The sequence below is a fragment of the Spermophilus citellus genome (genome assembly GCF_964194105.1).
Source record: "Spermophilus citellus genome assembly, chromosome: 6".
Classification (NCBI taxonomy): Eukaryota; Metazoa; Chordata; class Mammalia; order Rodentia; family Sciuridae; genus Spermophilus; species Spermophilus citellus.
The window spans coordinates 113,718,731-113,743,822 of NC_138187.1; the positions used below are offsets into that span (position 1 = coordinate 113,718,731).

A 25,092-nucleotide genomic window follows, 5' to 3' on the forward strand; every position below is an offset into this window, starting at 1 on the left:
TGAAGCTTTTGATAGCTGGCCTAATACCTTCCTCTTTCTAGTCTTTCATCTTGGCTTGACTGATTGTAAGTGTAGAAAATCTATGAAGCTTTATTTTCAAAGAGCTTCTGAAAGAAAAAAATGTCTGAGGATGCCAAGTATTTCCTATATAGGTAATGTATAGTTTGTATCAATGATATATAGTATGTTTTATCTTTATTTTACTTGTAGAAATGTGATTTCTCATTTCTTTTAGAACGTCCAGTTGCTGATAATGAGAGAATGTTTGATGTTCTTCAACGATTTGGAAGTCAGAGAAGTGAAGTTCGTTTCTTCCTTCGTCACGAACGCCACCCTGGCAGGGATGTGGGTAGGTAGCGTTCTGTGAACCATAACAGATATTTGAGCATGTGTTTTGTGCATTGCAGTAGCTGGGGGAGAGGTGACATGTGATGGGAAGCCAGGTAATTTGAGAGATGAAGGAAAGGTTAGAAAGTTGAAATAGTGGGGATAGACTGCTTTTCTAAGACCTGTGAGTGGGGAGACAAAACGAAAGGATATGGTTTTGTTTGAAGGTGGGAGAAATTTGACTGTTGTTTTTTAGGTGCATGAGAAGGAGGCAGTTGAGCAGGAGGTTGAAGTTCTGAGAGAGATGGAGTAGCTGGTAGCAAGACTTCTGAGGAGGTGCTTCCACAGTGCTGCTGGAGAGACTCCTCTTAGGCAAGAGGAGGGATCCCTTGAACACTAATAGAAAGAAAACTGGGGCAGCTGCAGTTAAATTTATGCATTTTTCGGGGAGCAAATGAAGGGGTTTCTCATCTTGAAAATGGGTTTTCTCTGTGATGAGAAGTAAAGTCACCTGAAAGTGTCAGTGGTGGACCTAGGGCAGCAATTGAAGCTATTGTGGAGAAGAGTGTGTTTACTTGGGAAACCAGCCCTGAGGCCCACTGAGATGAGAGATGCTGAGACCATGTGTAGTTTTTCTCTAGTTGTACTTTAAAACTCAAGTGGTTTACGAGAGGAAAAGACAGTTGGATTGTTCCAAATTTGGGGTTTTGCCAGACAAACTCAATGGAAGTTCATGGGACAAGGGAGAATGTGGTATTGGCAAGGTGACATCTAACCTGGGTGGGGAAGAGGTGAAGATAGGAGGGGCAGTGGGGAAAGAATAGATGGGGTCCAGAGAGCGAAAGTCTCAATTTGATTAATGAGCTGGCATAGTGAAAGGAATCGAGATGGGTAGAAAGTTTGAATTTAAAATTTCAAAGGTACAACACTTTTAGGTGAAATCATCTCGGGTTGGACCCTGAAATGAGCCTGAATTAGAATGGAAAAAATTTTGGCTATAGAACTGAGAGGCTAGTTTTGGGGTAGTAGAATGTTCCAGAATAAAGGCAGGACTTGAAGCTAGAAAGAAAGTGGAGTCAGGTGATCACTTACTGACCAAGGGTTGTGACCAGGGTTTACAGATGATAATAAGAAGGAGAGGGTAGAAGATAATACATTGGGTAGAGAGATATGGGCTGGAAATAGTCCTAGACATTGAGGGCATGGCCATCCCTAGGACCTTGGAGGTCTTGTAGGTTGTGGAAAAAAGAGCAGCTTCAGTTCTGGGATCATCAGGCAGTACTGTTCTCAGTAGGAATCCATGGGTAAAAGCCGGATTACTAAGTATTTCCAAAAATGGTAGAATTTACAAAAATGGAAAGTTAAGGACAATTTTCTTGGGATTAAGGATGTAGGTAATATGTTAATTAGTGGACTGTTGTTTTAATATAAGTGTCCATATGGCACCTGACTATTAAAAATGATTAAACAGAATTGGCCTAGGTCTTCTCTACTCTGGATGAGAAGTGCTGATACTTAGGGGTTAAGTGACGTCAGAGACTACACACCTAGAGGCAGAGCCAGGAGTGGAACCTGAGTCACCTTGACCAGGCTGACTTACGTGCCTTTCAGTGGTATCTGTATGCATGTTTTTTTCTTTAAGCTTTTTTTTTTTTTAATTGGCATTTGGATCTTATTTTTTTCATTCTTTATTTACATTACTACATACGTCCTTTTCTAGTTAGTAAGTCGAATTTTGTCTGTTCATCTTCCAGTTGAAATATCTTGCTGTGTAGTACCGAGTAAATTATTAAATAGTCTCCCAATAGTGCAATATGCAATTTCAGCGTGGTGTGTAATGTGAGACATGCAATCTGAAGATAAAAGAGATGTTTCACTTTGTTGCAAAACACCAGTGCCACACAGTGTTTAGATTGGGATAAAGCAGGATTGCTTTTCATTCTCCTGTAAGAAGGTGTTAATTTACCCTGTTGAGTCCAGACTTCTAGACTAAAGATTAGGAAACTGTTATCATGTTTATGGCTATTGTTTATTATTTTTTCAATTCAACTTGGACCTATGACTTATAATGTGTATGAAATTAGTTTTAAAGCTCTTGCTTTGACTTTAATTACACAACTGATTATGTTAAGGAAAAACTGGTTAAGTACTTTCTTCTTTGAGGCAGCAAAGAAAATAATTATTCTTAAATTGTATTTGATTTTTTCTTGCAGAAATATTGTGATAGATTATCTGAGCTATTCCATTAGAGAATCAGCAATATTTAAAAAATAAAGCTAATACGTTAGAGTTGTGTGTGTGTGTGATACTTGACTCTGAGGATGAATATGTTTATGTTTTGACATGAGAATTTTTGCTAAGCTTTTTGGCAAAAGACATTTGATTCAAAGAAATATGAATTCTTGGAATGTAATTTAATAATTTTTCTAATTCAGGGAATTACAGGTATAGCTTAATTTATTTAAAAGTTCTCTTTTTTGATCTTATTTCTTATAACATGAATTAATTATTTTTCCTTTTATGATGCATTCTTATAACATGAATTATAAATACTGTTAAGGTACAAGGATGGATCAGTTTAATTTTCAGTTATTTCTTTGAATGAAGCCCTTTTTGATATCACTACTGAGTAGCTAAATTGAGAAGTAGGTGAGTAACTATCAGCAATTGACATGAATGACCCATAGTCTGAAGCATGTTAATTTTATCTGTTTTTCCACTGTTCGTCTTGTGAATAGGTGTGATACTCCTTAGTGCTAGTAATTATTCACAGTTCTATGTAATTGATTTTCCAAAGTAGGCTGGTGTAAAATCTTAACTCCATTGTTATTAGAATATATTTTAGTTCATTCAACTTAAGTATCAAAGAACAACAATAACAGAACTCTCAAATGAAATACTGACAAAAGAGTATCTGTCAACTAGTGTTAATGCATAGTTTTTGAATTTTGTGCTTAGTGAGCGGACCAAGATCTCAAGATCCAAGTCTGAAAAGAAATGGTGTAAAAATTCCTGCTGAACAACGAAGAAAGGAGAATGGCGTAAGTGGTTGTTTTTATACAAATAATATATGCAACAGTATTACTTTTTTAACCTTTAAATCTTAATCACTGTTACTTTGTTAATAGTGGTTAAGAATGGGCCTTTTTAAAGGTTATTTTAAATTTTATGGGAATTTTTAATGATTTCTACATGGCTATCATATAAGTTAGATGCTGAATATATTGTAAATTCTTAACAAAATAAATGCAGAACAAGTTCAAGGAAGTATTTTTTTCCTTTGATTTTTTTTTTTGGTTGTTGTTGCTGAAAATCACTTTTGAAAAAGTAGAAAATTTATGAGAATGCTCTGGCTATTGTTTATGAATTTAAGCGAGTATCTCAGTATACCTGGAAGATGTTTCTTTTTAGAGCTCAAAAATTTTAATTCCATTAGGGATTAGCTAAAATTACCTTTCCTCACTTTATAGCAAATTTACATTAGAATGTAGATTATGTAAAAATTATTTTAAAACTCTTGTTAAAGTATAATTGACATGCAATAAACTGCACATATTTGAAGTGTACAATTTGATGCATTAGACGCCAGATTCAGTCCCCAGTACTGCTGAAAAAAGTGCATAATTTAAGTTGTGGCATACGTATTACCTATGAAGCCATCACTAGAATGATGGTAATGAAAGTATCCAGCATCCCCAAAAGTTTCTTCATATCTTTTTATAATTCATTCCTTATGCTTCCATCTCAGTCTTCAAGAAATTTTAGTGGGTAAGTTTATTGTCACTACAAATTAATTTTATCAAATGGAATCATCTGGTATCTACTCTTTTTTATTTCACTCAGCATAATTTAGGTTTATTCACATTATTGCATGTAGCAATAGTTAATTCCTCTTTCTTGCTGAGAGGTGGTATTCTGTTGTCTGGATATAGCACAATTCTTTTACCCTTTTGGATTGTTCCAGTTTTGGGCTATTTTATATGAAGCTGCTGTGAATATTTGGGTATAAGTCTTTATGTGACAAATGCTTTTAATTCTTTTGAATAAATACTTAGTGGAATAGTTAATCATATAGTAGGTGTATATTAACTTTCTAAGAAAGTGCCAAATTGTTCTCAAAAGTGATTGTATTTTGTTACATTCCAACCAATGGTATCATCAGTCTTTTTAATTTTAGCCATTCTAATAGATGTGTAATAGTATTGCATTGTGGTTTTAATTTATATTTCTCTAAAGAATAATGATTTGGGGCATATTTTCATATGCTTATTTGCCTTCCTTAGATCTTCTTTGATGAAATATTTGTTAAACTCTTTTATTCATTTGTTTTCCTTATTGAGGATATTTGTGCCCTCCTGTCCCCCTTTTGAGGCAGGGGTGGGGTCTTATGCTATTACCCAGGCTGGTCTTGAACTCTGGATTTAAATGATCCTCCCACTTTAGCTTCCCAAGTAACTGGGACGGCAGGGGCATGCCAGTATGGTTGTTTCTTTCTTTTTTTTTTTTTTTAAACAAACAACAACAACAAACCCCCCAGTGCCTTGTTGAAGAACAGAAGTTCTTAATTTTAGTGAAGTACAGTTGATTTCCTTTCTTTTTTTTGTAGCAGGAATTGAACCCAAGGGCGCTTCCAAGCCACATGCCCAGCCATTGTTATGTTTTATTTTGAGACAGGGCCTTGCTAAGTTGCTCAGGGCCTTGCTAAATTGCTGAGGCTGGCTTTGGACTTGCAATCCCCCTGCCTCAGCCTCCTGAGCTGCTGGGATTATAGGCCTACCAAAGTGCCTGGCTTAATTAATTATTTATTTTTTTAAATGGAGCATACTTTTGATGTTGTACCTACTCTTTACCTAAGCAAGGTTACAGTTATTTTTCCTTTGTTTTCTTCTAGAAGTTTTGTACTTCTAGGTTTCATGTTTAAATCTATTATCACTTTAAAATTAATATTTGAATGAGCATCAATGCTCATTTGCTTTTTGCATATGGATATTCAGTTGTACAAGCCTTTTTTGAAAAGCCTTTCTCATTTGCTTTTGGACCTTTATCAGTTGCCCCAGAAATTTGTGGTTCTGTTTTGTTCTTTGTATTTGTTTCATTGATTTACTTGTCTGTCTTGACATTAGTTCTATACTGTATTGGTTATTGGTACTTCATAAGTATTCAAATTGGGTAGTGTAAGTTCTCCAACCTACTTACCAATTTGTTTTGGCTCTCCTAGGTACTTTGCACTTCCATATGAATTTTAGAATCAGTTTATCAACTTTTACAAAAATGCTTGCTGGCATGTGGATTGGAATTCATTTGCTCTAAAGATCAGTTTGGGGCCAGGCACAGTGATACACATCTATAAAACCCAGTAACTATGGATGCTGAGGCAGGAGGATTGCAAGTTCAAGTTCAAGGCCAGCCTGGGGAACTTAGTGAGACTCTGCCTCAGAATAAAAAGTACAAAAGTTTGGAGATATAGGTCAGTGGTAGAGTATTCCTGGGATCAGTCTCCAGTATAGCAAAGGAAAAAAAAATTGTAAAGAATTGCCATATTGATAATACTGAATGTTTCAGTTTATAAACATGTATATCCATTTTTTTAGGTCTTTCAGCAGTGCATTGAAATTTTTATTGTATAAGTCTTGTACATCTGTTAAATGTATCCCTGTATACTTCATTTTGAAGCTACTGTAAATGATATTTAAATTTTTTCAATATTGTCTGTCAGTAAAAGCAGTTAAACTTCCTTACCCATCAGGATTCGGCTTATTTCTCATTTTTATTGCACTGGCTAGATACTATAGGATAGTGTTGAATAAAGAGTGGATTTCTAACTACCAAATAGTTGGTAGTTTGACATGATAGGTTACCTAAAGATAACCTAGTGATACCTAGTGATAACCCATTGTATCTTGGATTTTTTTTAGTGCTAATATATATATATATATATACATATATTTTTTATTGGTTGTTCAAAACATTACAAAGCTCATGACATATCATCTTTCATACATTTGATTCAAGTGAGTTATGAACTCCCATTTTTACCCCAAATACAAATTGCAGAGTCACATCAGTCACACATTCACAATTTTTACATAATGCCATATTAGTGACTGTTGTATTCTGCTGTCTTTCCTATCCCCTACTATCCCCCCTCCCCTCCCCTCCCATCTTCCCTCTCTACCTCATCTGCTGTTGTTCAGTTCTCTCCCTTGTTTCCCCCCCCCGCTTTCCCCTCACAACCTCTTATATGTAATTTTGTGTAACATTGAGGGTCTCCTACCATTTCCATATGCTTTCCCTTCTCTCTCCCTTTCTCTCCCCCCACTCGTCTCTGTTTAATGTTAATCTTTTCCTCATGCTCTTCCTCCCTGTTCTGTTCTTAGTTGCTCTCTTTATATCAAAGAAGACATTTAGCATTTGTTTTTTAAGGATTGGCTAGCTTCGCTTAGCATAATCTGTTCTAATGCCATCCATTTCCCTGCAAATTCTATGATTTTATCATTTTTTAGTGCTGCGTAATACTCCATTGTGTATAGATGCCACATTTTTTTTATCCATTCATCTATTGAAGGACATCTAGGTTGCTTCCACAGTCTAGCTATTGTGAATTGTGCCGCTCTTTTAAGATCCTCAGGGAATAGTCCGAGAAGGGCAATAGCTGGGTCAAATGGTGGATCCATTCCCAGCTTTCCCAGGAATCTCCATACTGCTTTCCAAATTGGCCTCACCAATTTGCAGTCCCACCAGCAGTGTACAAGTGTACCCTTTTCCCCACATCCTCGCCAACACTTATTGTTGTTTGACTTCATAATGGCTGCCAATCTTACTGGAGTGAGATGGTATCTTAGGGTGGTTTTGATTTGCATTTCTCTGACTGCTAGAGATGGTGAGCATTTTTTCATGTACTTGTTGATTGATTGTATGTCCTCCTCTGTGAAGTGTCTGTTCAGGTCCTTGGCCCATTTGTTGATTGGGTTATTTGTTATCTTATTGTTTTAATTTTTTGAGTTCTTTGTATATTCTGGATATTAGGGCTCTATCTGAAGTGTGAGGGGTAAAAATTTGTTCCCAGGATGTAGGCTCCCTATTTACCTCTCTTATTGTTTCTCTTGCTGTGAAAAAACTTTTTAGTTTAAGTAAGTCCCATTTGTTTATTCTTGTTATTAACTCTTGGGCTATGGGCGTCCTATTAAGGAATTTGGAGCCCGACCCCACAGTATGTAATCGTAGCCAACTTTTTCTTCTATCAGACGCAGTGTCTCTGATTTGATATCTAGGTCCTTGATCCATTTTGAGTTAACTTTTGTGCATGGCGAGAGAAAGGGATTCAGTTTCATTTTGTTGCATATGGATTTCCAATTTTCCCAGCACCATTTGTTGAAGATGCTAAACTTCCTCCATCGCATGCTTTTAGCCCCTTTATCAAATATAAGAAAGTTGTAATTTTGTGGATTGGTGTCTGTATCCTCTATTCTGTACCATTGGTCCACCTGCATGTTTTGGTACCAGTACCACGCTGTTTTTGTTACTATTGCTTTGTAGTACAGTTTGAACTCTGGTATCAATATACCTCCAGATTCACACTTCCTGCTTAGAATTGTTTTTGCTATTCTGGGTCTTTTGTTTTTACATATGAATTTCATGATTCCTTTATCTATTTCTACAAGCAATGCCATTGGGATTTTGATTGGCATCGCATTAAACCTGTAGAGAACTCTGGGTAATATCGCCATTTTGATGATGTTAGTTCTGCCTATCCATGAACAGGGTACATTTTTCCATCTTCTAAGATCTTCTTCTATCTCTCTCTTAAGGGTTCTGTAGTTTTCATTGTATAAATCTTTCACCTCTTTTGTTAGGTTGATTCCCAAGTATCTTATTTTCTTTGAGGATATTGTGAATGGAGTGGTTTTCCTCATTTCCATTTCAGAAGTTTTGTTGCTGATGTACAGGAATGCCTTTGATTTATGCGTGTTGATTTTATATCCTGCCACTTTGCTGAATTCATTTATTAACTCTAGCAGTTTCTTTGTAGACCCTTTTGGGTCTGTTGAATATATTATCATGTCATCCGCAAATAGAGATAATTTAAGTTCTTCTTTTCCTATTTTTATGCCTTTAATTTCTTTTGTCTGTCTAATTGCTCTGGCTAGTATTTCAAGAACTAAATTGAATAGAAGTGGTGATAGAGGGCATCCCTGTCTTGTTCCAGATTTTAGAGGGAATGCCTTCAGTTTTTCTCCATTTAGGATGATGCTAGCCTGAGGTTTAGCATATATAGCTTTTACCATGTTGAGGTAAGTTCCTGTTATCCCTAGTTTTTCTAGTGTTTTGAACATAAAGGGATGCTGTACTTTGTCGAATGCTTTTTCTGCATCTATCGAGATGATCATATGGTTCTTGTCTTTAAGTCTGTTTATGTGGTGAATAGCATTTATTGATTTCCATATATTGAACCAGCCTTGCATCCCAGGAATGAATCCTACTTGATCATGATGCACAATTTTTTTGATATGCTTTTGTATTCGATTCGCCAGGATTTTATTGAGAATTTTTGCATCCAAGTTCATTAGAGATATTGGTCTGTAGTTTTCTTTCTTTGAAGTGTCTTTGTCTGCTTTTGGGATCAGGGTGATGTTGGCCTCATAGAATGAATTTGGAAGAACTCCTTCTTTTTCTCTTTCTTGAAATAGCTTGAAAGGTATTGGTATTAATTCTTCTTTGAAGGTTTTGTAGAACTCCGCTGTATACCCATCCGGTCCAGGGCTTTTTTTGGTTGGTAGTCTTTTGATGGCTTCTTCTATTTTGTCTTTTGTTATTGGTCTGTTTAAATTGTGTGTGTCTTCCTGACTCAATCTGGGCAGATCGTATGACTTAAGAAATTTATCGATATCTTCATTATCTTCTATTTAAATGGAATATAGGGTTTCAAAATACTTTCTAATTATCTTCTGTATTTCTGTAGTGTCTGTTGTGATATTGCCTTTTTCATCCCGTATGTTAGTAATTTGAGTTGTCTCTCTTCTTCTCTTCGTTAGCATGGCTAAGGGCCTGTCGATCTTATTTATTTTTTCAAAGAACCAACTTTTAGTTTTTTCAATTTTTTCAATGGTTTTTTTTTGTTTCAATTTCATTGATTTCTGCTCTAATTTTAATTATTTCTTGTCTTCTACTGCATTTGCTATTGTTTTGCTCTTCCTTTTCTAGGTTTTTGAGGTGTAGTGTGAGTTCATTTATTTGTTGGTTTTTTTCTTTTTTTGAGGAAAGAACTCCAAGAAATGAATTTCCCTCTTAAAACTGCTTTCATTGTGTCCCATAGATTCCGGTGTATTGTGCCTGTATTGTCATTTGTCTCTAAGAATTTTTTTATCTCCTCCTTTATGTCTTCTGTAACCCATTGATCATTCAATAACATATTGTTCATTTTCCAGGTGATGCAGGATTTTTCCTTCTTTTATCATTGATTTCCAGTTTCATTCCATTATGATCAGATAAGATGCATGGTATTATCTCCACACCTTTATATTTACTGAGAGTCGCCCTATGGCATAATATATGGTCTATTTTTGAGTAGGATCCATATGCTGCTGAGAAGAACGTGTATCCACTTGATGATGGTTGATATATTCTATATATGTCGGTTAAGTCTAGGTTATTGATTGCGTTATTGAGTTTTATAGTTTCTTTGTTCAGCTTTTGTCTAGAGGATCTGTCCAATGGCGATAGCGGTGTGTTGAAGTCCCCCATAATTATTGTGTTGTGGTCTATTTGACTCTTGAATTTGAGGAGAGTTTGTTTTATGAATGTTGCAGCACCATTGTTTGGTGCATACAAATTGATAATTGTTATGTCTTGATGGTGGATGGTTCCTTTTAACAGTATATAGTGTCCTTCTTTATCCCTTTAGATTAACTTAGGTTTGAAGTTGATTTTATTCGATATGAGTATGGGCACTCCTGCTTGCTTCCGAGGGCCATGTGAGTGGTATGATTTTTCCCAACCTTTCACCTTCAGCCTGTGTATGTCTTTTCCTATCATATGAGTCTCCTGAAGGCAGCATATTGTTGGATTTTTTTTTTTTTTTAATCCAGGTTACTAGCCTGTGTCTCTTGATTGGTGAATTTAAGCCATTAACATTTAAGGTTACAATTGAAATATGGTTTGTACTTCCAGTCATGTTTATTTATTTATTTATTTTAGTTTGGCTAGTTTTTCCTCTTTGGTTATTTTTCTCCCCCTTTACTGAGATACCTCCCACTGTTAGTTTTGGGCACTATTTTTCAGTTCCTCTTCTTGTAGTATTTTGCTCAAAATGCTTTCCAGTGCTGGTTTTCTGGCTGCGAATTCTTTTAGCTTTTGTTTATCGTGAAAGATTTTAATTTCATAGTCTAATCTGAAGCTTAATTTTTCTGGATACAGTATTCTTGGTTGGAATCCATTATTTTTCAGCGTTTGAAATACATTGTTCCAGGATCTTCTCGCTTTCAAAGTCTGTGATGAAAAATCAGTCATTAACCTAATTGGTTTACCCCTGAATGTAATCTGCCTCCTTTCTCTCATAGCTTTTAATATTCTCTCTTTGTTCTGTATGTTAGCTATCTTCATAATTATATGTCTTGGAGTTGGGCTATTACGGTTTTGGATGTTTGGGGTCCTGTAGGCTTCCAGGATTTGGCAATCCATTCCGTCTTTCATCTCTGGGAAGTTTTCTAGGATTATTTCATTTAATAAGTTGTCCATTCCTTTTGTTTGAACCTCTGTGCCTTCTTCTATCCCAATGACTCTCAAATTTGGTTTTTTTATGAGATCCCATATCTCTTGGATAGATTGCTTGTGAGATTTAAGCATCTTTTCTGTGTTGACTATATTCTTTTCAAGTTGATGAACTTTGTCTTCATTATCTGATGTTCTGACTTCTACTTGTTCTAGTCTATTTGTAATATTCTCGTTAGAGTTTTTAATCTGGTTTATGGTTTCTTGCATTTCTAGGATTACTGTCTTTTTTTTTTTTTTAAATCTCTATCTCCTGGTAAAGCTCGTTCTTTGCAGTTTGAATTTGTTTGTTTAGTTCGTTTTCAAAATATACTTTCAATGCTTGGACTTGCTGTCTCATGTCTTCTCTAATATTCCGTTCCATCTGAGTTAGGTATGCCTTGATTTCTTTCCCTGTCCATGTTTCTGATGTTTCTAGGTCCTCCTGTAGATTTAAGTTGTCCTGCATTGTTTGTAGTCCTTTTTTCCCTTGTTTTTTCATGTTGTTCACGTTACTTTCCAGCTCTGTTTGACTGCTTTGTAACTGCTTTCTCCTATACATTTGTTTTGGCTTTGTATATCTCTGTTGTCTCTCCTTTGTGGTGGGAGATTATGTCTAGAAATGTTGGGCTTTATTGTACTTTAAAGCTGATTCATTCAATTCATAAAAGGCTTCCAGGTTCTGTATGCATATAGTGATTTGTTGTTTGTTCTTAGGACTATATGTTTAGGTTAGGTGCTATGATGGTACGAGGGTTAGTATGTCTTGGCTACTTTAGAAGATTGCTCTACTGAAGGTGGATACTAACAGGTAATTGGATCAGGGTGTTGGTAGTAGCTAGGTATTTAGGAGCCCTATAGACAGCCTCGAGATATTCACCTATTTGCATTTAGACAATTACTCGTAATGGAAGACGTAATGCTTGGGATGAAAGTTGGGGGGTAGGGGAATGAAGGTGCTTTTAAAAAGAAAGAAGGAGAGAGAGATAGATAGATTAGAGGAGAATGAAAAGAACAATAAAACTTGAAACGGGAAAGAAAGAGAGAAGGAAAAGGGGAGAAAGGAACAGAGAGAGAAGAAGAAAAAAAATATTGAAGTCTTAGAGATCCATTTTCTTCTCTTCTAGTAGGCGGAGCTGTGCCCTCCGAGTGGAGCTTCTGCTCTCTACCTGCCCATAGCAATCCCTGTAAGGTGTCTCCTGGGAGTCTCTCAGACTTGTCAGTCCAGAGCCGTTTCACTTTTCCTGCCCTTACCCCCCTTCCTCCTGTCAGCCAGCCAGCCAGGTCCTGTTCACCAGAAGCGGTTCCCCAGAGATCTAGTTACACTTGCAGCCCCACTGCGTGTCCCATTTAAGCCCCAGTGCTGTGGTAAATTGGCGGCTAAGACCTTGGGAGTCACCGCTGGTGATATGGGGGGTTGGGGGTCGGGGATCCCCTCTGCTTCCCTACAGACACGACCCCTGAGAGGTCCATGAAGTTTCCTGGCTGCTTGTATCTGGATGGGGAGGGAGTCACACACCTGCTAAAGTGGATTCTGCTGGGAAGGAATTCCGGCGGCCGAACTCCGATAATGTCACCTCTCTGCTATGGCGGGCCCCAGGCTCCTTGCCGGAGTGTCCAAAGGGAGGGGTGGGACTGGTCCGTCCCCGGTTGGCTTCAGTTCCCAGCTCGCTATTTCATGAAGGCTTGGCTAAAGACTTCTTCCTGCCAAGCTGCGTCTCGGAGGCTAGCGGGACCCAGTCATGTTTGCTGCTGGCGGACTGGCCGGCAGCCGCGCCACGGCGTGGACTGTGGCTGGCAGATCTGGACCTCTGCATCTCCTGGCAGGGATTCGCTCGTCTGGGGCAATCTGTCTCTTCAAAAAATCCTAGTAGCTCCCGGCCGGTCTCTCTTCAGTGGAATTTTGCTAGGAGATTCTCCGTTGGTAGAATCTAAGCGTTATCTATGCGTCTTTATGACCCCATCACTGGGGGGGTATTGAAAACGCTGCCTCTCCGCCCGCCGCCATGTTGGATCTCCTGCTAATATATTTTTAAGTGATGTTCTGATGATTGTATTCTAGGTTTGCTGCTGTTGTCCCAGTACTGTGTTTAAAATGAGCAAACATTACAGTCCTAATATAAATTAACTATAGAACAAGTAATTCTAAATTTTCCATTTATTTTCCTAACTTAAAAGATTGCTGGTATGTATATTAGTATGCCTTACATCTTAAGTCATTGTGGTGAATATGAATGTAAAAATTAATGGTCTGTTTAACATTATGAAAAAAATGGCTAATTGATTTTGTCATGATTGGTTCAGATGAAGCTTATAAATAGATGTTTGGGGAGGACTCTTTGTGATCATCTAATAGTAATTTGGATTATATGTATTTGTAGGTTCATAGTCCTAGAATGGACCTGACTCTTGCTGAACTTCAAGAAATGGCATCTCGACAGCAGCAACAGATTGAGGCTCAGCAACAAATGCTGGCTACGAAGGTAATGTCTTATTTTCAAAGATCTAATAGGTTACCATTGTTAATGTGTATGAAAAGCTGCTTGTGGTCTATTAAATCCAAAGTGTTTCATTTTGCAGAAGTCTTTGTGTCATCCCTATTATTAAAGATCTTCCTAATCCCTAATTTTGATCAAAGTTAACCATCTTGTGTGGGTTTCAGTAACATAGGAAAGTCATAAAGAGCTTTTCACCTTGCCACTAGGATCTAACCTGGCCTGTAGCAGGAGTAAGTTTTACAGATGCTGACACTGTCCCCTTATGCTGTTTGGCACCAATAAGAGACTGCTTCCTTAATTTGGGGACATTACCCACAAACTAATCTTAGTCCTGTACTTGAATGAGGAAAATTATTTTAAGAAGTTTCTTCATTACCATCAAAACCATTTTCACTGCTGCTTCTCCTGCACAGGCTTCTAGTCTAAACCAGATACCATCAAACTTTTCTCGTTAAAGAGCTATATAGTTAAGCCAGGTGCCGTAGTACATGCCTGTAATCCCAGCGGCTGGGGAGGCTAAGGCAGGAGGATCACAAGTTCAAAGCCAGCCTCAGCAAAAGCAAGGTGCTAAGCAACTCAGTGAGACCCTGTCTCTAATGAAAATACAAAATAAGGCTGGGGACATGGCTCAGAGTTCGAGTGCCCTGGAGTTCAATCCCTGATACTCAAAAAGAAAAAAGAAAAAAAAAAAGCTACATAGTTAAATATCTTAGGCTTTGTAAGCTATGGCTGCCTCTGTACTAGTTACTCAACTTTGCTATTCAAGCAACCACAAATGGGTGTGGCTGTGTGCCAGTAAAATTTCACTTACAAAAATAGCAAGCTGAATTTGGCCATCAGGCTGTAGTTTGCAAACCCCTGGTCTAAACACTCAGTATACTTAGTCAGCCAGTCTTTCAGTGACTGAAGTTGATAGTTGGTAGTTTGACATGAAAGGTTACCTAGTAGGCTTTGAAGTAATAAGGATTTTTTTTTTCTCCCCAAAGTGTGGGATTTGAATGCAGCGCCTTGCACATGCTAGGCAAGCTCTCTACCACTGTGCTATATCCCCAGCCCTGGTCAGGAATTTTTTCTTTGCTTTTGCACTGCTAGGGATTGAATCCAGGGGTGCTCTACCACTGATATACATCTATGCCCTTTTTGTTTTTTATTCAGAACAAGCTCTTGCAAGTTGCCCAAACTAGCCTTGTAATTTTTCTTCTTTAGCCTCCTAAAGTGCTGGCATTACAGGCATGTGCTGTTGTGCCCAGCTAGCCAGGGATTCTTCAAGGCAATTGTCAAAAAATGTACATTTTCTATTTCATTTAATCCTCAGTACAGTAACTAGTTACTATCTATCATATCCATTATATATAGAAAGAAACAGATTTGTTTTCTTGGTGAAGCTATATAATTTGCCCAGGTAATATGGCTAAGCTTGGGTTTGAATCTAAACTCAAATCCACATCCTGTGCATTTAACTGCTTTCTTTTAGTGCCTTCCCATTCAGCATGAGTTTCTTCTTAAAGTTGTAACAAAACTTTATGAAAACTAGTTCAAAGATTACTGCTTGTTTGCTATATTAGAGCCACTTGGTTAAAAAAATGTTGTTTTTAGAGATTCTGAGGTGGGTTCAAGAGTGTCCGTGTTGAACAAACTTCCAGGGTGATTTTGATGGCAGCATATAGTTTACATAGTAAGGGTAGAACAGTCTTACAGGTACACCTTAATCTCAGCATCCAAGGATTGTGATTAGATGATTTTGAAGTTAGTGGCATACCTGTTTAAAATGATATGCCTGATTGTTGTTTTTTTTCAATCATCTTTAGGAACAGCGCTTGAAGTTTTTAAAACAACAAGATCAGCGTCAACAGCAACAAGCTGCGGAGCAGGAGAAACTAAAGAGGCTAAAAGAAATAGCTGAGAATCAGGAAGCCAAGCTAAAAAAAGTGAGAGCACTTAAAGGCCACGTGGAACAGAAGAGGCTAAGCAATGGGAAACTTGGTGAGTTGTTTACAGTAGGTTTGCTTTAATACCAAAGGCTACATGTTAAGCTGTTTCAGCATAAGAAATCAGTTTGGTGTAAAAAGTTTACTTACATTCGTAGTGAATAAATATTTGTAGATAACCTTAAAAGGAAATTTTTTTTTTAAAGCATAATTCACTTCAGTTTTGATATTGCAAGCTCCTTTCAATTGAATCCAGCACTGGATGTTATCAATAAAGTTTTTAAATTACCTCTGGAAAATATAGTAATTTTTTTCTTTATTTCTTGACTAAGAATTTGATGAAGAAAAAAATAATTTGTTGAAGGTCAGGAATTTTGTTTATATAATAGCTCTATCTATTACTATACCATTTTAATTAAAATGTTTGTGGTCCAGGAGCTTCATCTACTATTACGAAGTTGAGAATAAAAGTCCCGAAGTCTACAAATTCTACAAATGTCTGCACTGAGATAGAAGCATAGACCTTTTAGAGTTGTCTGTGTTGATTTTGGTGGCTTTCGAAAAGAAATAGGTTGATTTTAGGGCATTTTGAAAGATTACTTACTGTTAGAAAATTTATTGTAAAGACTGATTGCCTGGGAAGTTGTCCATTCTTTTTCTTTTCAACTCTGATTATTGTTCTCTTCCTAGTGGAGGAAATTGAACAGATGAACAGTCTGTTCCAGCAAAAACAGAGGGAACTCGTTCTAGCAGTGTCAAAAGTAGAGGAACTTACAAGGCAGCTAGAGATGCTCAAGAGTGGCAGGATTGACGGCCACCATGACAACCAGTCAGCTGTGGCTGAGCTGGATCGCCTCTACAAGGAACTGCAGGTACACCATAGCTGCTTACTAAATGCAGTATGAGCTCCTTTCAAGAAACAGAGTTGTCTATAGAAGTGGCAGGAAGTGTTAGATTTTAGCTGCTTTCCTTAAGTCAGGGGAGGAGGGGGACCTAAACCCCAAAGAATCCAGAATAAACTTTATGGTACCTCAGACAGGAAACTTGAGGCATAACCACAGCCAGTGGTCTAGCACAGATGTCACTTAATTTTAAACCAGGAGATGAAGTGGAGGACCTTACATTTTTAGAAATTATATAATAGTTAGCCATGTGATTACCTGTTGGAGAAATTTTCTTCTATTCATTGTCTGTCTGTATTTTTCCTCTGTGTTTTATTCAGTTAAGGAACAAATTGAATCAAGAGCAGAATGCCAAGCTGCAACAACAGAGGGAGTGTTTGAATAAGCGCAACTCAGAAGTGGCAGTCATGGATAAGCGTGTTAATGAGCTGAGGGACCGGCTGTGGAAGAAGAAGGCAGCACTGCAGCAGAAAGAAAATCTACCAGTGAGTGGCTGTTGGGACGTGGGCTGGGGGAGGAGGAGAAAGATGACCAGGCAAGAGAGGTCAGTTTTTCATAAGCAACTTCTTCGGAATCATTCCACAGTGTGTCCTCAGAAAAGAGATGGTATTCTTGGATTCCTAAAAGATAATCCATTGCTTTTTTACTTTTTAACATTTTTACCTGTGTATCTTGCTTTTCCCGCTAATACTTCGAATAAAATGTGGTGAGAGTTCATTGTGGAGTATTTTTGTTTATGACATTCTTGTAGACTCTATGGCCAAATTCTGAGAGTGCTCGTTTAGAAAAACTCGGGACATTCCACAGCTTTTTCTGAGTTTGATCCATGTGATACTAATACTGAAACGCCTGTGCTTTTTTCCTTAAGGTTTCATCTGACGGAAATCTTCCTCAGCAAGCAGTGTCAGCCCCGAGTCGAGTGGCTGCAGTAGGTCCATACATCCAGTCCTCTACCATGCCACGGATGCCCTCAAGGCCTGAACTGCTTGTGAAGCCAGCCCTTCCTGATGGTTCCTTGGCCATGCAGGCTTCAGAGGGGCCAATGAAGATACAGACGCTGCCCAATATGAGATCTGGGACCTCGTCACAAACTAAAGGTAAAAGTGGATGATTTCCAAGTTCTTACACAACTTAGCTCTTCCCCATCACCACTCTTGTTTTTCCAAAGTTTTAAAAAAAGAATTGTCTATATCCTTGTTCGTGTTTGAAAATCCCTTTGTATTCTTTTCTAGTGCAGTATATTTAAAAAAAAAAAAAAACCATAAACAATATAGTTCTATTCAGGAAATGAAGTAAAATAACACCTAGAATTGTTTTGGGAAGTTCCTTCATGTTACTGAAGAAATTTTGATCAGATGTTAATAACTCAAGAACTTTTTTTTTTTTCCCAAGGCAAACTATCATATATAAAAATGCTATTGTCATCTTTATAGAATTTGAGATTGTGAATTCATTCTCTTGGTGAATGGTGTTAGATGTCCATATGTTCTTTTGTATGGGTATTTGCCTGCTGATAGTTTTTAGAAGGTAAACACGGTGGGAGTTCAAAAATAAAAATAACAAGGCTCCTTGCTTTAGTAATCTTTGCATTCTGTGTAGTTCTTATGAAACATGGGAGGTACAAGCTAGAGTTTTATAATGAAAGGAAAAAATGAACAGAGTTGTTGGAAGTAGGATTAAAAACATCCTTCATCTTTATCATTCAGATACATGGAAGCAAAAAGCAATAACCAGTGTTGTCTTTTATTTTCCTCTAACCTTTGTTATATGCAAACAGTATCTATAATTATTGATTATTTTGCCGTAATTACTGCTATGAAGCAATAGTGCCAGGTACTCTGGATTTTATTGTAGGAAGAGTTATATTTGTTTTGTTTTGTTTCTATAAGAAACAATAAAAGCCATGGCATTTGAAATTTAAATGCCAGTCAGTGTAGAGGAACTTGAATACACTGATTTGAGAAAAACTGGTTGAAGTCATTGGTTAAAAGTCCATACTTTTGCCTTTCTGTTGTGCACAAATCACTTAAGATACTGCCTATAAGGTGAATCTTGGATGCTTAAGTTGCTGGATTGGAAATTGGCTTCTCAGTGATGATGATGTTTTCTTACCTCATTAAAAAATAATGAGTCCTTGCTGATTCAAGTAGACTGTTTATTTGCTGTAACTAATTTTAAATTGCTTGAGTAAGGTGGGAAAAGCTCAAATTAGAAATATAAAGTCTAATGCAATACTATCTGAAGAAATTTACTGGAATGTTTTGAGTTTGGAATTTAAAGCTGTTTTTAGAGATTAAAACTCATAGCAATAAAAGTGTTTTTAGAATGTGGAGTTATTTGTAGTTGCTTTTGTACATTCTAGGCTCTAAAATCCATTCAGCTGGCCCTGATTGGAGCCCTTCAAATGCAGATCTTTTCCTGAGCCAAGGCTCTTCTGTACCTCAAAGTGCTGGGAATGCCCTGGACCAAGGTAAACATGCTGGTTAAAAGTAAAACTAGCATTAATAATCTTCTTGTATTAATGATCTTTGCATTCTGTGTAGTCCCCAGATCCCTGGGGAGGTGCATGCCAGAGTTTTGTAATGGAAGGAAAAAAATGAAAGAGTTGTAGAAAGTTTATTTCTGTTGCTCTTGAACATTATGTTTTGGTCATGTCAAAGGTACTGTGTTTTTTTCTAGATGGTTCATTTTCTAGCATTGTGAGAAGGGACACTTTTAACAGTAATTAGTTTATTTCCAGATACCATCATTTAACTGAGGAACCAAGATACTATCATTGTAGTGTTCAATTTATTCTTCTATCAACTTAAAATAGGAAAGCATTTAGTGGGTACAGAATTTCAGAGAAATCTAGGCAATAGATACTTATCAGCACATTTATTGCTAACAGTTTGAAGATCACCATGTATTTTTTCTGTCTTCAGCTGATGATGGGGAAGTTCCACTGAGGGAAAAAGAGAAGAAAGTGCGTCCTTTCTCAATGTTTGACACAGTGGACCAGTGTGCTGCCCCACCCCCCTTTGGCACACTGAGGAAAAACCAGAGCAGTGAAGATATCTTGCGGGATGCTCAGGTACTTAGGAATGTTCTGTTTTTTTAAAACTTAATGGTAATTCTATAACCTGTTTTTAAAGAAGGAGAAAGCAGAAGAAATAAAATGTATTAAAATAGAGCATGCTGTTTTTTAAATTCTATTGCTTGAATTATTTGTGATCTCCCTGTATATTGTAGGATGGCTGACATATACTTTTGGGTCATATTTTGTGTAATTCTCTATAAAATCATAATTGTGTTGAAGAACACCATTTTTTTTTTTAAATTCAAGTATCTTTCTTTGAAATTTGGAACTGAGGTTATATCAAGTGCTTTTATGGTGAATCTACTGCAACCCCTAGGTCTTAACCTTGGATAAGCAGGTTATTGGTGAATGCTGCAAGTTGGGTGTTTAACCACAATAGCATAGATTGCATGCAGTTCTTATGAACAAGAATGACTAATTTTTTGGTTCAGCCTATGAATATGAAAGGTGGTAAGTAAGAGTTTTCAGGTGGGCACTTACAGTTGCCCAAATAAGAAGGAAGTCATGGAGAGTGAGACTGTATTTCTGAGGTCCCTTATTAAATATGATCAAATACAGATTTAAAACTTTTTAATGATTTTAAAACGTAGAGTTAATATTTTTACAGTGTATGTTTATATTTCTAAAGTTAGATTATCTAGAATATCATATGTACTCAGCTATTAACAATGTTTTAACTGGCTGTGTGTGTGTGTGCATATTACAGACTGCAAATAAAAATGTGGTGAAAGTACCACCTCCTGTTCCTACAAAACCAAAACAGATTAATTTGCCTTATTTTGGACAAACCAATCAATCACCTTCTGACATTAAGCCAGATGGAAATCCTCAGCAATTGCCAACAGCTGTTACATCCATGGGAAGTAAACCCAAACCAGCAGGGCAGCAGCCAAGGGTGCTGCTGTCTCCCAGCGTACCTTCAGTTGGCCAAGATCAAACCCTTTCTCCAGGATCTAAGCAAGAAAGTCCACCTGCTGCAGCCGTCCGGCCCTTCACTCCCCAGCCTTCCAAAGATACCCTTCTTCCAGCCTTCAGAAAACCTCAGACTGTGGCAGCCAGCTCTATATATTCCATGTATACACAGCATCAGGCTCCAGGAAAAAACTTCCAACAGGCTGTGCAGAGTGCACTGACCAAGACGCATACCAGAGGCCCACACTTTGCAAGTGGTAAGGTTCTTGGTCTTATTTTCACTTGCATAGATGTTGTGCTTATATCCTCCACCAGAGCTGCCAGTTGTCAGCATACAGTAAAATAACTGGTCTCTATTTTGACTGACTCTGGTGTTCTGAGTTGTAATTGTGTTTCCTACTGTTAATTGGGAGTTTTAACAGAGTGACTGCTATATGTCAGTTACTGCACTAGGCACTGAAGATGAGAAGGGCAGTCCTAGTTCTGAAGGAGCTCAGAGGAGAGTGGGAGACATACACACAGGAGAGAGCATGCAGAAAGTTGTGTCTTCACTGTAGCTGTGGCTACATGCTTTTGGTGCATTGAAGATGACACAACTACCCTGTTTTTAAAATTTTTTATTTTTATTTATTTTTATTGTTTAGTTGTCAGCGGACCTTTATTTTATTTATATGTGGTGCTGAGAATTGAACCCAGTGCCTCACATATGTTAGGCAAGTGCCCTACCACTGTGCCACAACCCCAGCCCGTACACTGTGTTTTTAAAAAACACTACTGTATTTGAAGTTATTTTTATGAGGACACACCACTAATGAAATATAAAAAGATAACAAGGACTGGAAGTGTAGCTCAATTGTAGAATCCTTGCCTAGCATATTCAAGACCCCCGTACCGAAAGGAAATAAACTAAATAAAAACAAAATAAGATAGTTTGTGTTAAACATACACAAGCTGGACATTTATTTATTCTTTCTAAATCATTATTTATAGGATTAGAATAAAATTGACCATGTTTTAATTAATTGAAAATGGCTTTCTAGTCATGAAATAAGCATGTAATTGTGGCCTAAGATGTCCTAACAAAAATTAGCCAAAAATCTGTATATATGCTATGTCTTACTCTTATCATGAATCTTTGTTGATGACTGCTAATGTGATAATTTGGGAATTAACTAAATTTGGTAGTATGTTAAAGGGGGAATATCTTTGGTAAACACAGTGGTTCTTAATAATTTTTTAAGCTAAGTATGATGTTTCACATTGGTTCATTTTTGAAAGATGGGGTATTATATGTTAAGAGTTAGTTTGGACACAGAGGATTACTGATTTTCATCGGTTCTAAGTTTTTTTCACATTTTGATATTTTAGGTTTGACTGCCAGTCAGTGATTTCTTATAATTGGCAATATTTTCTTTCTTACTGTTTTGTAAAATAATGGTCCATGTTATAGTTAATGGGGATTTTGATTCTATAATAGGTTTATTATGCAAAGATGAAACCCTTGCTTTGTCTTTTGTTCTTTAAATAAATTAGTTGTGCTTGAGAGAATATAATGTAACTGTGAAATTAAAAGAGGCCTAGTTGTTATTTGTTACTTGCCAGTTCTGTGTGATTAATAGTAACCAGGATTTTTATTTTTTTCCTTTTCCATTAGTATATGGCAAGCCTGTGATTGCCACTGCCCAAAATCCACAGCAGCATCCAGAGAACATTTATTCCAACAGCCAGGGCAAGCCTGGCAGTCCTGAACCTGAAACAGAACCTGTTTCTTCAGTTCAGGAGAACCATGAAAATGAAAGAATTCCTCGACCACTCAGCCCAACCAAATTACTGCCTTTCTTATCTAATCCTTACCGAAACCAGAGTGATGCTGACTTAGAAGCCCTACGAAAGAAACTGTCTAATGCACCCAGACCACTAAAGAAACGCAGCTCTATTACAGAGCCAGAGGGTCCTAATGGACCAAATATTCAGAAACTTTTGTATCAGAGGACCACAATAGCTGCAATGGAGACCATCTCTGTCCCATCATACCCATCTAAATCATCCACCTCAGTGACTGCCGGCTCAGAAAGCCCCACAGAGATTCCGAATCCATATTTACATGTGGAGCCAGAGAAGGAGGTGGTCTCTTTGGTTCCTGAGGCATTATCCCCAGATGATGTGGGGAGTGCTAGTACAGAGAACAGTGACATGCCGTCTCCTTCCCCTGCCCTTGATTATGCGCCTGAAGGAGTCACAGACAGCAGCCCAAATCTCCAGAATAATGCGGAGGAACCAAACCCAGAGGCTCCCCATCTGCTTGAAGTGTATCTGGAGGAGTACCCCCCATACCCACCTCCACCCTACCCATCTGGGGAGCCCGAAGGGCCTGGAGAAGACTCTGTGAGCATGTGCCCACCTGAGATCACTGGGCAGGTCTCTCTGCCTCCTGTGAGTAATGTGGTGTCTCATGACCATTTTGGGAGTCTTACCTTGTCACTCTCTTCTAGGTGGTTGTATTTTTCTTCAGTTTGCCTTTTAATTTTAAAATCCCTTAGTACAGAATGGATCTTATGAAAATGCAATATGTTAAGAATAAAGAACATTTTAATGTCTTAGAACATGTTTCTTTGTGAAGGAAACAGGTTTTTTTTTTGTTTGTTTGTTTTTATCCCTACAGATACCACATATGCTATTTCTCCTGTAGCTGATACCACATATTAGGGAAGTAACACTGGTCTGGAAAGACCTAAATTTGAATTTGATCACTGGCTTAGCTCTGTGAGATCTGGCAGACAGTAAAACTTTCTCATTATAATATCACTCATTCAAACTTTTATTTTTTTGGCAGTGAAAAAAATTTTTAATGAAATGTTAGATAAAACCTCCATCTTAAAAGTAAAAGATTGAAGGGTCGTATGAAGTGAGGAAACTGGTGGCCACCTCTTTAGCTTTTTTCTCTCTTTCAGTATAGTTTAAGAACCTGACAAACACCAGAATCCTTAGGTTCTTTTAAGTTATTCTAAAACTCTGTTTTGGCTTAGAAATGCCTTCTAAATATTAAGCTTTTGTTTGGAAGTTTTCTTGTCACTTTGAAGTAGGTGAGAGAGAATAACAGTTCCAGAAAAGTCTAAATAAAGTTTTCTTTTTCATAGTTTAATTGGAAGTCATTTTGTTTGCACAGAAGAAATAGGATGCTGAGCCATAAATTTAAATGTGGTTAAAAGCAAAATAGCATTTAAAAATGATTTTTTGTAAGTGTTCTTTATGTTTGACCCCTTATTATTTCTTTTAGCTGTGATAGCATTCAAAGATAAGCTTTGTCAAAAGTTACTTTACAATAAATATTTGCTTAAACATGTAATGTAGTAAACTTTTTTTATTACTATAGAGGTAAGGAGAAAAAAGTTATAAAAAATTAAAAGTTAACACTTTTTAAACAACCCTATACCTTCAAACTTCTAAGGCTCAATTCTCATTTGAGCTTTAAATGTGAGAAAAGGAAGAGGAAATTTAAGCCAGATTTAAGCCCAACCAACCCATACTCCAGCTTTTTGTCATGTCTCTCCTTATTGTTGTTGTGTCAATATAATTCACATTTTTGAGAAAGAGAAAGGAAACCAAAGTTTGTAAAAGTATCATACTTCTTTTGAAGATTGTTATTTTCTTCCTAGGAAAGGGACTTACCCTTTTCTTCTTGTTTTAAGTGAAGTAGATATTGCTGTATTGTACATTCTTTAAAAGTGGGTAGCTAGCTACTTGCAATGTGCAACTTATGAAGGGTATTTACAAAGTCATATTGGTGACACTTATTTTAAAGAACAACATTTATCCATTACACTTTTGAGAGTTACAGCGTTTGCCTCCTATGTTTTTCAAAACTCAATGGTTTTCCACATCTGAGATAAAATGAAAGAGAAGTATGTATAGTATATTTATCACACCTGAGGAAACATTTCCATTTTGTTGGATGTGCTTAAGGAACCTATTTTACAGAATGTTAGGTTTTTGTCTTTAAAATGCCTTTTTAAAAAATATGCTTATTAAAATATTTTAAGACTTGTAGGATTCCTCCTTGGTATGTATAATAACTATTAATCTTTATTATTTAGCTTACTAATAGGCTTTTGCCTGAGGAGGCATTATGGTATGAAATGATTAAGAGGAAGGGTTTTGGGCTGGGGATATAGCTCAGTTGGTAGAGTGCTTGCCTTGAATGCATAAGCCCCTAGGTTCAATCCCCAGCACCACACACACACACCCACACACACACAAAAGGGAAGGGTTGCAGCAAAACAACCTACCTGGATTTGAATTCCAGCTCTGCTGTTTGCTCGCTGTGTGCCTTAGTTTCCTTTTATATATGTATATGTTAGCAGTTATATTTCTGAGCTGCATTGTTGCTAATTGAAGGGTGTGGGTCTTGATGTACTCTATTAAGAGACCAATCTTGGCTAGTTTTGAAACTTGACGAAAGTCACCCTCTTCAGATTATGTGCTTAGCTTATGAGTTCATGTTATATTTACAGATGTGCTTCCATTAGGTTTTATAGAATTAAGTTCCTCCCACTTTATTGCATAGGTGTTCACACTTTGTGAAAAATTATTTAGCTATATATATTGATTGGTGTACTTCCCTGAATAATAATGTTATACTTGAATAAAATGTGCTTATATATATATACATATACAGCTGAGCTCATTCTACCCTTTTGGTG

At 37.1% G+C, this 25,092-nt stretch overlaps 1 protein-coding gene across 1 annotated transcript in view; it reads left to right on the forward strand.

The window, feature by feature from the left end:
• The window catches only part of TP53BP2 (tumor protein p53 binding protein 2), a 62,896-nt gene that overhangs the window by 26,926 nt on the left and 10,878 nt on the right, over window positions 1-25,092 (forward strand). Inside the window, exons 3-13 of the mRNA XM_081300197.1 lie at window positions 236-349; window positions 3,286-3,368; window positions 13,455-13,556; window positions 15,380-15,554; window positions 16,190-16,371; window positions 16,722-16,886; window positions 17,270-17,498; window positions 18,764-18,871; window positions 19,326-19,474; window positions 20,187-20,649; window positions 22,047-22,825. Coding sequence (XP_081156323.1) covers window positions 236-349; window positions 3,286-3,368; window positions 13,455-13,556; window positions 15,380-15,554; window positions 16,190-16,371; window positions 16,722-16,886; window positions 17,270-17,498; window positions 18,764-18,871; window positions 19,326-19,474; window positions 20,187-20,649; window positions 22,047-22,825 — 2,549 coding nt within the window. The remainder of the gene's footprint in view (window positions 1-235; window positions 350-3,285; window positions 3,369-13,454; window positions 13,557-15,379; window positions 15,555-16,189; window positions 16,372-16,721; window positions 16,887-17,269; window positions 17,499-18,763; window positions 18,872-19,325; window positions 19,475-20,186; window positions 20,650-22,046; window positions 22,826-25,092) is intronic.